The sequence below is a fragment of the Xylocopa sonorina genome, chromosome 1 (genome assembly GCF_050948175.1).
Source record: "Xylocopa sonorina isolate GNS202 chromosome 1, iyXylSono1_principal, whole genome shotgun sequence".
In the NCBI taxonomy this organism is placed as follows: domain Eukaryota; kingdom Metazoa; phylum Arthropoda; class Insecta; order Hymenoptera; family Apidae; genus Xylocopa; species Xylocopa sonorina.
The window spans coordinates 14134626-14151999 of NC_135193.1; the positions used below are offsets into that span (position 1 = coordinate 14134626).

Sequence of the window (17374 nt, forward strand, 5' to 3'; positions counted from 1 at the left end):
GTTAAGCGCGTTCGTTTTCCGTAGACACGTGCGCGCATGGAAACAGTACGAGTGGGGGGGGGACAAAGAGAGTAGGAGAGCTGTCTTTCGACCAATATCGTGTTGTGCCGCGAACACGTGTGCGTGCGCGTCTTGTCTCTGGTGATCTAGAAACGCGCGGGTACGTCCGGGTAAATTTTACGATGTTTCAAAATTGACGTTTCTGCACCGTCTTTCCGAACCATCGATCGTTTATTCAGAATCGGAACTGTGTAGATTCCTTTATGCGACACGCGTTATTCCACGGACTTCAAAATTCGTAAGTATTATTAAATTTGATTACGAGTAATTGTCTCCTAATGTATGCTTTAGCCAAGATAGAGGAATCGAAACAATTCCCTTTTCGTGCCCAATGGCGTTTCTAGTTTTTGTCCAAGTTAATTGTATTTTCCAAATGATTCGATGATCGCATTTTTAGTTACGCATAGGTATATACGTATCTAAGGTATTTATAATGTGCATGTGCGTGTTTGATTATTTAGTATCTCAAGGCAATGATAAATTCTTATAAGATAGAGTAACAATAACAAGTACAATATTTAAAATGTTTGATGGCAACAACAATTGATCGTTGACTGCAATTATTTATTTACACGAGATACTTGTAAGTATATGTTTTTGATATTTATCGGTTAGTTATCACAGTCGATGGTAATTGTTTTGTTTATATTATTGAAGCGTGTAGATAAAAACAAAATGTTCCAATACGTCCGCAACGAAGCAGAAAATTGAGAGATTTAACGATTAAGAAGGGACAATGGAACGTTGAGGTTACTGAAGGCGAACCGTGCGAAAGGCTCGGTATTGTTAGATCTTTCACACATGTGTTCGCTAAGCGACGGGAAAGTTTTTTCAAGACGTGCATTTCGAACAAACACGGCGTTGGATGTATAGACAATGAGTAACACGTATTTCCTGAGAACGCGAATAACATTTTGTTCGTGTGTGCGTGCATGTACATCTCTATTTTCGATACGTGTTCAGAAAACTATACGATAAAAGTTTCATAAGCTCATTTTCTTTCTGCGAATCAATTGCATCCTTACGCCACCGAAAATGATTACACAAGGCGTTATGTCTTTACACACTAATGTCTTATATATTCCTAACGTCAGCTTTTTAACTGTTGGGTATTAATTTGAAAATATACACGGGTTAAGTAACTTATTTCTCAATTATTTGAATTATTTCAGTCTATCTACTGTTGAATAATTATAATATGCATGTACTTGTACTGTTTAATCGTTATTATTGAGTTATTTTTATACCATATATGTGTGTGTGTGTGTATATATATGTTATAAAAATAAATGTATGGTATAAAAATAACTCATATATTCGTACATATCGCTTTTAATCTGTCAGACAAGACGGAACTAAACCATATCGGTTTATATTATGTTTTGTTTCACGGTTAACATGAGAAGTTTGTTTGTTTCTTAGCCTTAATTTAAAAATATTAATGACATTACTCAAAACAAGAAGCTCTTTAATCGTCTACGTTTCTTTTGCTATACCATTCGGTTTTTTGTTAATGTCGAGGAATCTAGATAGTAGTATATGTCCTTGCCAAGTCTCGTGAGTTCTTCGTGCGTATTTTTTACTTTCGTATATGTTATTTCTGTTTAATCGCGATAAAATATTTTTTTTATGGCCGTTTGTTTATATGACACTGACGCTGATAACATTAACTGAGCAGAAAATATATTGTAACAGTAAAGAAATAGTAAAGAAGCTGAAGTAAAAAATGGAATTTTACTTTGTATTAATGTGTATCAAAATAGAGGATCTGTTTGTGATAAAATACCATTTGAATATATGTGGACACATTCAAAATGTGTTTAGGGATCTTGATAAAGTCACTCGTGATGCCACTGAGTGACGTCACGATGAGAGAGAGCGAGGATTAAGTAGGTTAGGTGCTTCAGACCTGGAACGATCGGCTGTTGGTCATGCACGATTCGTAAATGGGTACCTCGCTCGTTTCCGCTAAAAAAAGGAATACTTTACATTTTCTGATTGTATGTTACCGATATCGTACATCAATTATAATGAAGCGTACCATTTTTAAATTTATAAGTACTTCAAGATGTATACAAGTGTGTTATATTCAGTATCTAACAGTATTAAATGTAGCATTATAAGGTCTCTAAAGTTTTATCTCAACTCGTGCCATCTTATGGCACTGATTTTAACGTATTGTAGGTCATTAAATTTATTTCGCAAGCGACTTTCATGTGATTGAGAAAAAAAAGAGATTTCCAATTGTTACAGAAAACTTATATTATCGTTACTTCGTAGAAATTAATAAATTACATGAAAAAAATATCAATTCAAGCCTTCGTATCGTTATATTATAGAAACGAAACTGTTACTTTTCGTTCTTTTGGGAAGAACAGATCAAAATTATTGTTACTTCCCTTTATCATTGTCGACTACTGCAGTTATACGTTATCAACATATTCCTCCTTTCTGCAATAGTAGTTAATATTTTGGATATTGGTATACATTAGTTTTTTGTTTAATCTAACGTCAGCTTGCATTTTAGTACACTTTTTCAATAGTATTTCACTTTCTGACTGAGATCAATTTTTTTTAACATATGCACTCAACGCCATTGGTTTTTTGTCTAGATAACGCGAATCGCATAGTCAAGGAATTGTTATTGATTGCAAATGTGTTGATTATTCCCCATTCAAAAAACGATGCATATCTTCTGAATTAATTACCATTTGTTGCTTCGCATAAGGTTCCATGTAGTCAGCCTCACCATTATTTTTTGTGTATTCGATCATTCATTTTTTTTCGGTTTATGTAGTATTTAAGAAGGAGACTAGAAAAAGAAGATACAATTGAAGAGTTAAAGAATATCCAAAGTATACGTAGCTAAAAACTTCTGTTAGGGAAGGGTCTATAAAACAAGTTGGTGTAAATGAATGCGTCTAAGTAAGATCCCTTGAATTTGATCCCTATTCGATAATGCCTTAGTGAAAGCGTATAATTTCCATCTTCAATTCTCGTATTACGAAAACTAGCGCTAATATTCTCATGTAGCTTTCATTTGTATGAATATAAGTGATTACTAAATTAAAAATATTTATGCACTTATAGGAAATTTAATTGTGCCAAAAAGTACAAAATACGTATAATATATAAGAATATATGAAATATCCAAAGGAAAACATGTGTTGCATAATTTGAAGCGTGAAACATATTTTCGTTTTGATTGCACTTTAATCGTATTTACGGAAGTATGAGTTATTAAATTTTTCATGCGAAGTTTCGTAAACCCTACAACGAGTTAATGGGAATAGCAGTAAACTGAATGAAATTAATAAAAGGTATACGTATTCTGTAATATAAACATTAAAAGATACATTGCCAAATACAAGCTGTTTGCTCATAGAAAATTTCAATTGTTATATTTCCTTTAACCTGCACTTAAAATTTTCTGAGTAGATCATGTATCTCGTAACACTATTATTTCAGTGACTGCAGCTTTACCTTCGTTAGTGCCTTGTTTGCACGTGAAATTTTCCAAGTTGATAACAATCAGTAGCAAATTTCATGGAAAACAATGACATTTCCTTCACGCGATGCTTTATAATTTGCTTTTGTAATATCTTTACTGATACGTAACCGATACGAAATTCGTTAGAAGCAGTAAATACTTTAAAATTACTTAAAAATTATCGTTACAATTTTACATTACGCAAAATTCAATACAACAATAAAGTATACCGTTCATTATGGTATGATATTTATTACTTAATAGATACATCGATGTCACGCGATGTGTTAAGTTTAAAAGATAAAAATAAGAAATATGAATACGCATAATATAGAAAAACGATATTCATAGATTATTATAAATTGAAAAGACTGTGGTTCAATGACTCTGTTATGTTCAAGTCAAAGATGATAATGTTATTTCCATTAAATTAATGGAACGGCAAGAGTACTATCTGAGTAATTTTGGTTGATTTATTGCCAATGTGATACTAAAATCAATTTAAACCTAAAGCAATACAATATCCGTATCGGTTTTGACCTCTAGGAATAAAATTTGCCATTTCCTGTTTAAATGCCATTGAGCTGCATCGCTGAATGGCTAGTTAATCGACTTGAAAAGAGAATCTCTTTTTATCAACATTCAGATAGTTTATCGCATTCAATGGCTGATTCACAATTGCTACGTTGTATATCCATGAACGGTTAAATTGCAGTTGTCATTTGGACAATTTGCTAGTTCGAATAAACCGACAAAATTCCAAAGTTTGTATGTATGTTTAACCGTGATGTACACATACATCGGAATTAATGTTACCCGAATTAAACTGTAGGATCAGGAAGCCGTTACGAATATTACAGTTAATCGGATGCGAAGTTGAAAGTTGTCAACCAGTGAGGAATACCTTGAATAGAATCTAGCAAGAAAAGGGGTCGTTAACTGTTATCGATTATTGTTGGTCTGGACACACGACTATACCTTCTTAATTTACTTCCATACTCGCGATGGTCAACTTGAAAAGATATAGCGATTTGCGTTCTTTAGCTGAATACATATATACACCTAATTTAACATGCAGTGACTTATGTGCGAATAAACGCTGGAACCTATTAGCTTTCAGCTTAACAGCTACAACTCTTTTGACTGCTTTAAATGACTATAACGTGTTCTACCATACTTAAAAATGTATGTTCGTAACACGTTTCGAAATGATAGGAGTACTGTGATTCGTTGTCATTACTTAAGGCCATATAATATATAATAACTGCCGACTATTTTTTTTATTTTTTATCTATTATCTAGTATTTATATTTTGTACAAATTGATCATATTTATGCCATTTACATGACTGTAGTTAACAGTTAAGGATCATACTACGCAGGTAAATACCAGTTCTCGTCCGATCACTGAAGTTAAGCTGCGTTAGGCACGGATAGTACTTAGATGGGTGACCGCTTGGGAACTCCGTGTATCCTTAGCTTTCTTTTTTCGTATTTTTCACTTTCTTCTTTATATTTTTAATTGTTAATAACCCCTGTGCTGTATATACCGTATAAAAAATTTTAGCATTTGCGATTACACCATATATTTTGCTGTTGGTTAGACTTGTTTAAAATCAGTAGAAATAAGGGGGAAATTTATCCGTATAATGTGTTATCCATATAAGATGAAAATGGGATGTTATAATTGTAAGTGAAAATGTAGAAAGTTTCGTTACGCTTCACGAAGCAACCAACTTATCTTATTCCTTATTCTTCGATTTTGTGCAATTTATATACAGGTTTAAAGCGTTCGTTCGTTTAGGGGTGTAATAGCGTACAGTTGAAGTACGAGTATAAACATTCCTTTTGAGTTGATTTTAAAAGAAATTGTAACTTATTTAGTTAAGTGTAAATACGTTTTGAAAGTGTTAATAAGTTAAATTTGGTTTTCAAAAGGCGTCGCATAAACATTACTTACGTGAACATAATTAGTGGGCACGTGATAATTGCGAACTATATTGACGAGTATGGGAGAAAGATTTGTTTTATAGCATGGTGGTATTCCCGTAACTATAGAGTTGAGCTATGTTTAGAGTAAAATAGATGTTAATATGCTACTTAGTTTAATTTAGAGATGACACGAGAGCTTGATCAATAGCGTGATGTGAATCAAATATCATGTATGGAGCTCTTGATGCGTTTGACATTCATAACCGGATATGTAATCACTGTGAATTGTAAGAATCACGCTATAATTTAGGAATTTACGTAGGCAGAAAATCGTAATTTCTCTAACTGGGGAAACACTTATCGAATCTGAATTTAATCGTGCTGGCTCGTACAACATATTGTTCTTTGCATGACACTATTTACGTCGACAGTTATCAGTAAACTGTACAAGGTATTTTCAATTTTTATCGATAAAGCGGCAGAACATGATTTATATATTAAACTAAGAACAAAATGGCACATAGAATTCGACTGTAAACGCTTGTCGTATAGGGTGTCCTACTTATAGTGAATGTTCCACTTATTTTTGCTGGTTCTGAAAGTAAAACAAGATTATAGAAATTGTAATCAGTGTAGTAGAATTTTAATTATGAAATTAACGCCAAAATGCTGAAAGATGTTTATTAGTCGTACGATAGATGTAATTGAACGAAAGAAATTTATAGATAATCACTTTTTGCATAGGTATGTTTTATGTCAGTTTGCACTAATAATTTTTACGATTTTGCATTCCATAATACAATGACCACGAAAAGTATTGACGGGATATATTATACAAGTCTTGTGACTGATGCGCCTACAGGGAAGCGTCTAGAGAAGCTGAGAGTCTGACAATGAGTGATCATTTGGCAATGATTTCATTTTGGATGGATGAAATACGAGCATAACCGAAGTGTGGCTTCTTTCAGCAGCAGAGTCCCTTGGTGGGTCGAATAACGGTTAACCGCTTTATTCCACTTGGCTGTTTTACTCGTTCCTGCCGTTTGATTCATCAGCCAAATCTTTGGAATTCCTTCGTGCAGGGAAATTTGATGTAGTTTCAGTACACCGTTATTTTCATTGTCAAGTTTCGATCCGATAGCACCCGATAGAAAGGATAAATAAAGCGGAATACAAATTTGTCGGTCGGCGCTATAACAACCGAATGGTTCGCTGGAAAATGGAATGGAATGCCTCTTACTCTTTTTTATGTCCGATTTCGCTTAACCTCTTTTCACTTATTGTTAACGAAAGGGTAAGAGTTTCACGGAACGATGTTTACTTTAAATCATATGTACGCACAAATGGCCAGTTGAGTGATAAAGGCTATACATGGACGAAGTATATACAAAAGAAATGTACATATCTGGCAAGTGATCTTTTAAATTCTACTTAACGTGCAATGAAAATAGTAAATCTGTATAATGTTATTAATAAGACCATACGTATTGTCAATTTGAAATCGTCGGTAAGATTTGTTTCGTACAAGAAATTTCAAAAATAATTGCCTTCCGTGCGTAGAAATAGATTTGCATACGAAACGAGCGTGAAACTCTCTCCTTTTCTCTTTCCGCTAAACACTTTAATTCAATTAACTAAGTCAGTGCTGCAGGCAATCATTGTTGCTCGAAATCATCGCGAGTGATGATCAAAACGGTGCTTTCTTCTGCCGGTTCGTAACAGTTGAAAGCGTGTATCGGCGATTCCCGACCGGTGATATTTCGGTGGCGATCGTTTCATGTTCTTGGGGAGAATCTTGGGAAAGGAAAGGAAGGGGGATATACGGAAACGGTCGGTTAGATACGATCGCGCGCCGAACTTTCGCCAAAACAGATCTCACTGACCCACTGCAAGCGGTAGTCGCATTACGATCGAAAGAACATCCATCGCGCGCGCCATTTCGCACAGAAATCGCGACGCATGATCCTTTATTTAACTGATCCTTATTTTCCATCTACCGCTTGAACCTCGTTCGATTCGCTCAAGTTACTCGAATTTCAACCGCTTTAATCCGTTCGACTTCGAGTCTCTCTCTTTCTCTCTATCACTCTCCGTTCGAGTTAATTCATTTTATTTGAAATTGTTTTAGGGCACCGAACATGATTCCAAATAATCATTCAAATATTTTACAATTTTTCTGACATTTTTTTCATCAGGTTTATATGCTGAAATTTTAATTATTAGTCGTCGGCGTTGTTTCGAAGTTCGTTGTACGGGCAACAATTTTCGACAGGTAGTCTCCGGTGACCTACATAAGAATAACAGTACTTGTCACTGACACGGTCTAAAATTTTTAATACATATAACGTAATGTGTATAAATATATATATATATGCGATCGAACATTGATACATACTAATAGATTGAAATTATTGTAATTATACTCCATTCTTTTTTTTTTTATTCAAGGTTTCATCCTGATGATTCAATGAATTACAATTCATGGTATATTTCTTTTTCTTGTTTCAGTTGATAATATACCAAAGAGCCTAAAATAGCATGCCAAGACAAAGATGGATCATGACGAACATTTTTATTCTAATTTTTCTTACTGGCATGTTGGAGATCGTTATTGGTACGTAAATTGTTATTTAAGTTTATTATATATATGTACTAGTAATAAGGAGGCGCATTGAGTAGTCGTAAACATCACGATTTACTTTTTAGTCTACTGATAACTTATTAATCGCGTTGAGAATGGTGCAGAATGCATGCAACACCGTAACCTCCTTTTGTTGAGAAAGTATTTGAAATTTGCATACGGTTCGATGAATTCGATTCGTAATTACAAATTACGCGATTGACCGAGACACGTTTATTATAGGATGCTTCTAGCTAGCTGGAGAAATTATATAATTTCGAATGATATCTGCTGTAAGCACGTACTCGTATAACATTGACACACTTTGCAGATGTTACTGAAGGAACATACACGTGCGACTGTGTTAGTTTAAAAAATTTATAGTTCTCCACTAGTCAGCTAACAAGGCATTTATTAAGTCCCGTGAAGGTTTGCGTGTATTTGTAGCACAACCATTCGAATCAGTTAAAAAGAGGATGTAATCTTTGGTTATTAATCAAAAAGAAAATGGCTATTTAAGGCGAGTGTACTAAAGAAAGTTTCTGGTTTGTTTTTATAGGAAATCCCATCGGAGACAGGTCAAGACGGAAAGCAGAAGTGGCCACGACAAACTGGACACAGCTTGCGGACGATTGGATCGCTGCAAGACTGAAGAGTACGGAAAAGATGGATGTTACTATATTACCATTCGTGGATAAACCGAAATATCTCCCGCCAACCACAGAAACTGTTATTATTAACGGCACTAATCCCGATCAATTGCAACAGGTAACCAAAGTACATGTACCACGAATTTGTTGCTAATTCCATTGGGAAGTCCACTGGGAAAATTTTCAAACTATATAATTTTCTAATTTTGTGGTAGAACTGATTCGCGCGGTTATATTATGCGTTAATATTTCGTTGACTCAATACTTAAATTTTGTTTCACAAATGTGGGTATGATTAAGTTTAACCCACGAGCAGCGGATATGAAACACTCGAGACACTGGCGAACGGTAGGTCAATTGTGACCCAATATTACCGCTATATTTAGTCCATGTCAAATCAGAATATTAAAGAGAATAAAACCAATTGGCGTAATGCGGGGATACTATTAAGTGTTATTCACTCGCGCAATGCGATCTTTTATATACATGTTCATTTGGAACTTAAAAAGTTGATCGGTTTGATGATCGTGTAACTGTAAATTATCGGCTGACATTGACACGCAGAGGTTTCAGATACTTTATAAGACGAATTTAAGGAATTCATGTTAGAAAACGTGGCAATAATTTTCCAGATTAAATATCATTTAGCATTCCACCGTAGGTACCGTGGATTTTCAAGATATTATCAGTTCTAGAGTACGTGGAATGTTACTGAACTGGTGGTACAACTAGAAAGTGGACAATTCTACGTGAAAAGTAGACGGGAAATAGATTTTTCAATGTGAAGTTTAATTTTCGAGTACATAACAACGAACATAATCTGTATTCTGTCAAACGTAAGTGAATTCGTATCGTCGTTTCTGTATCCAACAATGTTAAATTTTTAGTGTAAAAACCACTCGAGTCAGGAGACCAGACGAGAGTTCTTGATTTAAAGGATTGGAAAGAAGAAAATAATTTATACCTCGAACGATTAAACGGATTAAGCTGAAAAACGTCACGCACGTGGAGACAGATATTTTAAAACGACCTTAAGAAGAATGACGATACATTTATAATTATACACATATCCGAAAAGTGCACGGAATGCGCGCGAAGTGCTTTTGCACGTAGGTGTACCTTACACGAATCGATTAATTTTGATGCGGTGTAACGTGTTTACCTTGCCATTCGGTTCTTCCGTATTTCCCTAGCTTTTTTCACGTCAAACGAGGCGATGTCGCCAACTCTCACTTTCAGTGCCAAAATACTTTCACCGACTTGATCGACGAGGATACAACTGCTTACACTACATCCTTCTTATTCGTGTTTATACATAGACTCATAATCCAATGTCAGCGACTTTCCCCGCGAAAGTTTCACGGTGATGGATACAATTTTTGTCTGAATGGAAAATGGCACTCTGATTTGAAAAGAAAAAATTGTTTTGTTGCAAATAAATTTTTATTGAATTTTTCTACTTTTCTGTAGATGGTTTGAGCTTTATATTCGTGTATATAATTCGCGGAGTTTGTGCATCTTTTAACTCGTAGAGCGTTTCATTTCATAATAAAGTTTAATTAATACATTTTCTACTACATGCTCACCGAAAAGGACATGAACTTGGTAATCGCACACTTGTATTCTTTCATTTATCGATTGCTATTGATAACTCAGTACTTATTGTTGCATCAGTTTCATTTCCTACTGATATAAAATATAATTTGTAAGAGTTTTTATTACGTTTTCTTCTCTCTGCTGCATTTGAACAGTGAGCATGGTATTTTTTTGAGCAAAATATACGTTTGTGTCAGTGAATAAAAGGAAAAGATTTCAACAATATTAATTGTAAACACACGCGTTTGTTACAGTATAATTATTCAAGAATGCTATGGGAGCTCGAAAGTGCACAACCTTCCGGACATCTGACAGGATTCGTGGACAAGGCTTTAAAATTGTTAGATTTAAAGCAAGTCATGAACGAGGTGGAGACATCGGTGATGTCGAAAGTGTCTTGTACGGCGTGTAAAGTGGGCGCTGGTCTTCTTCAGCATTACATAAAGGCTGGCAGGAGCGACAAGGAAATAATGAATAACATTTTGCAATTTTGCGTATCTCTTAATATACAAAGTCGTCGAGTTTGTGAAGGAGTCACGTCACTTTTTGGAGTAAGTATTCGTATGCTTTCTGCAGGAAAGAATATCAGTGTCTTGAAATCTTTGTTCAATTCAACGTTAAACAAAAAACAAATTGACGGTTGAATGACACAGATCATTTTAAAAGCGATGAATTAGTTAAACGATCGTCAAATTTGCTTTCTGTTTAGGGGGAAGTCATTTACGTGCTGAAGCAAGTAGATATGGGACCAGCGCAGATCTGTAGCTTTGTTATTGGTGACGCGTGCGACGATACGTACAATCCTTTGCACGAGTGGGAAGTAGCATTCCCACCTGTGAATAAACCGCCTGTGAAACCTCCCGTGCCGCCCCAAGAAGGTGCGCCTACCTTCAAGGTCCTTCACATCTCTGATACGCATTACGATCCTTACTATCAAGAAGGCTCGAACGCGGATTGTAACGAGCCGTTATGCTGCCGATTTACCAACGGGGCACCTTTAACTCCGGCAGCGGCTGCTGGTCGTTGGGGTGATTACAGGAAATGCGATACGCCAAAAAGAACCGTCGAGCATATGTTGAAGCATATCGCCGACACGCATTCTGTAAGCAATAAATTTGTCGAATTACTGTCAACTTCAACTTTTTAACGGTAGCGTTGACAATTTTTTTATTTTAATTTAGGATATAGATTATATTCTGTGGACTGGTGATTTGCCACCGCATGATGTATGGAATCAGACGCGGGAGGAAAATCTGAAAGTTCTCCACGAAACGGTGACACAGATGATTGAAATGTTCCCCGGAATACCGATCTTTCCAGCACTGGGAAACCATGAAAGTGCTCCTGTAAATAGGTATGTTCTTCTACTTACTGTTTGAATTTCTTATTCAGTTGATTGCTTGCTCATATTGCTACTATAAATCGTCTGAAATGAAAGTGAACGAGAAGAAAACGATTCAGAATACGGATTATTGCCTACAATCGTTTTACTTGAAATAGGTTGTTAATTAATGAATGCATGCTCGGGAAGGTCGTCTTACCTTGTTTGCCTAAACAATGATACAGATAAAATATGTGTTTCAGCTTTCCGCCACCATTTGTTCCAAAGGAAAATGGAATATCTTGGCTGTACGATGCGCTCGATAAACATTGGAGGCGTTGGTTACCGGCGGGTGTATCGCGTACCGTTCGCCGAGGTGCCTTTTATTCGGTCCTGGTACGTCCAGGCTTTAGAATTCTCTCTGTAAATATGAATTATTGCAACAACAAAAACTGGTGGCTACTGATAAACAGCACAGATCCAGTTAGTGAACTGCAATGGCTTGTCTATGAGTTGCAAGGTGCTGAAATTAATGGCGAAAAGGTTCACATTATTGGTCACATTCCACCTGGGCACTCAGACTGTTTGAAGGTGTGGTCTAGGAATTATTATCAGATCATTAACAGGTTCGTGTAATGACGCCAGTATTTTCGAAACGATTGTGTTTTAATTTCTGTAGATGTCTTTGATACTTTCCATTTCTATCTGTATTACATGTATATGTTTAGACAAATAATAACGAGAGACTTATGAGGTACAAGCAAAGAGACGAATAATTATAGGGCAAAGTATAAAAATGATTGCTGATGTAGTATATTGCAAATGTTAGTAAATCGAATCGATTTGTACGAGGGTAATAAAGTATATGATTTTATTTAGGTATGAATCAACAATCACGGCGCAATTTTTTGGCCATACTCACTACGATGAATTTCAACTGTTTTACGATGTTGCTGATCTTGGAAGAGCTGTTAGTGTAGCTTATATTGGGCCATCGGTTACGCCTTATTACGAACTTAATCCAGGCTATAGAATATACTATGTTGATGGTGACCATCCAAAAACAACAAGGGTCAGTCGTTTTATAAGTCTTCTTTGGGATAGTCCGAAATAACAACCTTTTAATATTGTTATCTTTGTTAAGAAATTAAAAAATGCAATAATTTCGTTACAGATGGTCGTCGATCATGAAAGTTGGGTAATGAATCTAAAAGAAGCGAACCTTTACGATTATCCCATCTGGCATAAGATGTACAGTGCTCGACAAGCGTATCAAATTCCATCACTTTTGCCTAAAGATTGGGATTCTTTGATAGATAAGATGAGCAACGAGCCGTCGCTCTTCGATTTATATTATAAGTAGGCGTCATCAGAGTTACGATTAATTCCTTCGGAATGGAACGTTTTGAAAAATTTGGAAGACTTGGTTCAAGTTAAAATATTTATGGGCTGTCGTTATTTTTTCAGGCATTATTATAAGAATTCTCCTGTAAGGCCGCCATGTAATGACGAATGCCGAAAGAGATTACTCTGCGATTTGCGAAGCGGAAGAAGTCACGACCGTAAAGCATTATGTCAGAGTCTTGAATCTAGGATAGATAACGAAACAAGGACAGGCTGGCGAGCTTGGATTTACAACGGACTCGCTTTTTCGTACGTACATGATCAAGCTTATTCTGGTGATATTAACACCAACGAAGTTGACGTACATGTAGATACATAGTTTCGTCACTCGATTATTGCTCAAATATGGCTGTTATGTAACATTTAAAGATAATTGATATGGGTTGCAAGAGCATCTTTATGCAAGTGTGCAATGATGTAGTTTACTGTAGCTTATTCGTGATAGATAACTTTATCATAATATATACTTACTATATATAATATATACTATTACTAGTTTTTTCAGTGATATGCATTTACATAATAGGTATTTGATGATAAGCTATATCTTAAAGTTATTAAAGTTTTTTACTTACATCTTTTCTTTAAGGAAAGGATAATATTTTAGATGTTTTATTGCACTTTTATAATACATTATTTTATATATAATAATAATATATTATTATTATTATATATTTGCATTCTATATCTTTTTTTTTAAATGATATCAAATAAGATGTGGTTAAAATATTTGGAAAATATTATATTCGGGTTTAGTAATCTATATTTATTTAATACTTTCATGCACTTTCATAATAATCGTTAATAATTAATTCTAAGTATTCTGAGTTCAAACAAATGTATATTAAAGTTGATAGATGTAGGCATTTAGTTTATTTTTTTCATCTACACACTGTAATTAATTGTATTTGCACTATTTATTTATATTATGTAAAAGGCGCTCATTATGAAACACCTTTGCAAATAATAGCACTTACTAATGCATCTTAAAAACTTTGGTCTGTAAAATATAATATTAATGCTGAAGTTGTATATACTTCGATTAATTCTAACTCTCATGCTGAACTTGCATGAACTTTTCTTCTCTTTTCCTATCTTAACTTTTCATATAAATTAGACTAAAAGTTATGTTAAATATATTGCAACAGATTATGCTGCAAGTTACATTTAATGCATGTTTATGAATTGCATTAAGAGTCTTATTACTAAATAAGTTGGATACATAATTCATATGTTTCAGCTTTTACCTTGCAGGAAAAGATAACATCATAGTTCTTTAACAAAAAAAAAAAAAAAAAAAACTGAGCACCCAGCGTTAGAATATTTTATTTACTTTATAGCTATTGTATTTTCTTTGAAATAATGTGAACGTAAAATATAATTACCATATTTAGTGTATTGGAAAGAACAATACTGTTAATAAGTTCTGATATAAATTTTAAATAGTATGAATAGTTTATTTTTTAATAAAATGTCACTTTCCCAATAAATTAGATTCAAGTGACTTTCACACCTGTATATATTAATGCTTTTATGATTTTAGCGAGGAAGATGGTTATTATGTATTAGGTTGGTGTAAAAGATTTATTGATTCAGCATGATAATCCCTTCTATATTGCAATGATTACACTATTTAGTATGATTGGCTACAGTTCAATTTAAAAGTTTGTATCACTGTCCTTAATATTGGTTAATGCAATAAATATTTCACACCAACCTCAATTATTTTATGTACAATAATAAAATAGATTTTTCTATGGTGCTGCTTGAAATAATCAGAGAATGGTTTATTTCATTAATCTGCAATATTTAGTGAGTATTCAATCACTTTAAAGCACTGCACATTAAATAAATCAGAATTTAGAAGCCAAGGTTTCTTATTATTTTCAACAATATATCATGACATTTGGCTTCATCAATGATACATTGTACAATAATAAGCACATATACAATATTAATTGTTGCAATTGATTTGTGTAGATCTAAATACTTTAAATAATTTTTAATGTAAGTGATTTGTTTGTTATTGTTGAAGCCAGAAAATAATTCCACATGTTATATAGTATATTTATTGCCAGTTAACATCTCACATAATCAAATAATAGACAATGCCTTCTGGTGATGGAACATTTAACATGGTGGTTGGAATTTCCAATGCTATTATAGTAAGTATGTACATAGATTTTACTACTGTCTATAAAGTTACTCATTCTATAAATTTGTTAGCAATTTACAAGTTAGAGAAAGATGTTATCAAATTTTTTTGATTATAGGATATAATTGTATTTTATATATTTTCTCTCTCTTTGCAGAATATCCGTTTTCATGGCGATCCCTCGATTTGCATACAATTTGCCGAAGTACGTACTAGGTCTTGGATAAGGGAAGATAGTATGAAACAAAAAATTGGTGATCTTTTTCTTATTAAATTACTAAGAATTTCGAACAACGACATGCATTGCTATTTCGTTCCACGAAAGAGATGATATGTTGCATGTGAAAGACGGGAAGCTGTTGGTGATATTTCTATTTGTGGATATGATCTTGAGATTCTTGTTGCTTCATAGTTAGAAATCTGTTCGACTACAGTCAGATGTATAGCACGAAGTTTTTATTACGAATACTATTTAATTGATCAACAGAGTTGCAAAAATATTTTTGTATATATTTTTCGTACTTTAACTTAAGCAATACAAATATTTATACAAGTATTTTTTTAATGATCCGTATGATTAGATAAAATTAACAACTTTAAGTTCGAATTCTTTTCAAATTCTACATTATATGAATGACTCGAAAGAATACGAAATTAAGAAATAAATATCTTAAGTTGTAATAATAATACGTAACGTATATACATTTTTTTTTCACTACTGAATTAAAAAGTAGTCTTGAATAAAATATTAACATACAATTAGACAAGATTGATTTGCATTTCTAGTGAATACAAGTTTGTTTTAAATATACGGTAGCTTTTATTCATGTTCACGATAATGCGATGTGACAATTACTTTGATTAATCTTATTAGAAGTTAGTCTTTAACTTTATATATGCCTTTTTGTATGAATTACAGTAATACAAATTGGTACACGTTATCGAACAATTTAGGACAATTTATCTTTAGATATATTTGCCATATGTGTTAATAGTTTATAATATATACATGGATACGGGTTGACAAATTATTGTTTCGAAGTCATTTTATAATTATTAGTGAGAAAACATTGTACTACTTGAAATGTTAAAATAGAATATTATCATAACTAAATCTCACGTAATGCTACTTAATTATAGAAGTAGTGATTGTATTATATTATATACCTCTATTTATAGAATAATTCAACTAAAATTTTAATTATTCATTGTGACATATCGATTTGTACATAATGCTGTTGTTTATTTATGCGCGAGACATTGTATTATATTTAAGATTGTTGTTAAATATTAAGAATGTTTTCATACTTCGCACAGAAGTACGTGGTTTTTTAAACAATTTCCTAATCTGATCCTGTTTTCATTACAGAATCCTGATAGAATTTGTATTAGAAAATTCAGCATCAATGCGTATGTGTATCTTATTTCTGTAATACTCGTGTTTTACTAGAATTTCATTACTTATTAATTATCTCTTAATATTCTTTTCAGTTATCTTGTTGGATACAACAAAAAAACATACTTAATTAAATTTAATTCATGATTTTAATTATGTACTTATTCATTTAGTATGTAACGGTGTTCCTAACATTATTCGTGTACAAGGTGTATAAAAAATCGTGGCACAAGAAGATAATTATTTCTACACTCGTAGATCGAGAATGTAGAGCCATAATTTTCAACGCAAAACTTTATTTTCGAGGATATCAAGTGCATTCATTATGCAGGCATACGATCTTCTCGATATGACCTCTCTAATGATCTCTAAAAGGAAACCTCACTTAAAAAAATGAGCTCTCGTTCTACGTTTTTGTTTATCTTCGTCCAATATATCTTCGCGATTCGAGTCGTGCCACGACTTTTTATACGACCGTGCGTATGTACCTCGGGTTTATCTTTATGTATATAGGGATATTTGATAACAACGTCTATTTAGTTTTAAATGTAATTTTTATTTAGGCTATGTACAACACATACGTACAATACGTGACCCTTGCTTAAAACTATATTACGCTCGCCCGTTATGCATTTCCACTTGCATAATCTTTTCTCCCCGACACACTTATGTTAGCGAGTGTTTATGTGCCACCCATGGGTGCGTCTTCTCGTGCCTGACGCACACGGGTGCGTTTGTTTTTATTCTGTGT

The 17374-nt window shown here is 33.6% G+C and overlaps 2 protein-coding genes and 1 non-coding gene across 6 annotated transcripts in view; 2 read left to right on the forward strand and 1 right to left on the reverse strand.

The window, feature by feature from the left end:
• The window catches only part of Nd-b22 (NADH dehydrogenase (ubiquinone) B22 subunit), a 129148-nt gene that overhangs the window by 12947 nt on the left and 98827 nt on the right, over positions 1-17374 (reverse strand). The window lies entirely within an intron of this gene.
• Positions 217-15727, forward strand: LOC143432565 (sphingomyelin phosphodiesterase). 4 transcript variants are annotated; one of them, XM_076909258.1, is made up of 12 exons: positions 217-298; positions 7990-8095; positions 8661-8869; positions 10602-10898; positions 11057-11449; positions 11529-11701; positions 11932-12294; positions 12548-12740; positions 12843-13027; positions 13136-13321; positions 15178-15237; positions 15385-15504. In XM_076909258.1, coding segments are annotated over exons 2-12 (2136 nt in total). In that variant the 5' UTR covers positions 217-298; positions 7990-8019; the 3' UTR covers positions 15386-15504. The 4 variants fall into 4 exon arrangements, with proteins under 4 accessions (XP_076765373.1, XP_076765372.1, XP_076765374.1 ...); XM_076909257.1 differs by lacking the exon at positions 15178-15237 and having other exon boundaries at positions 15385-15727; XM_076909259.1 differs by lacking the exons at positions 15178-15237; positions 15385-15504 and adding an exon at positions 14313-14458.
• Positions 4911-5030, forward strand: LOC143432704 (5S ribosomal RNA). The gene has a single exon (XR_013103056.1). It is a non-coding gene; the product is annotated as a 5S ribosomal RNA (ribosomal RNA).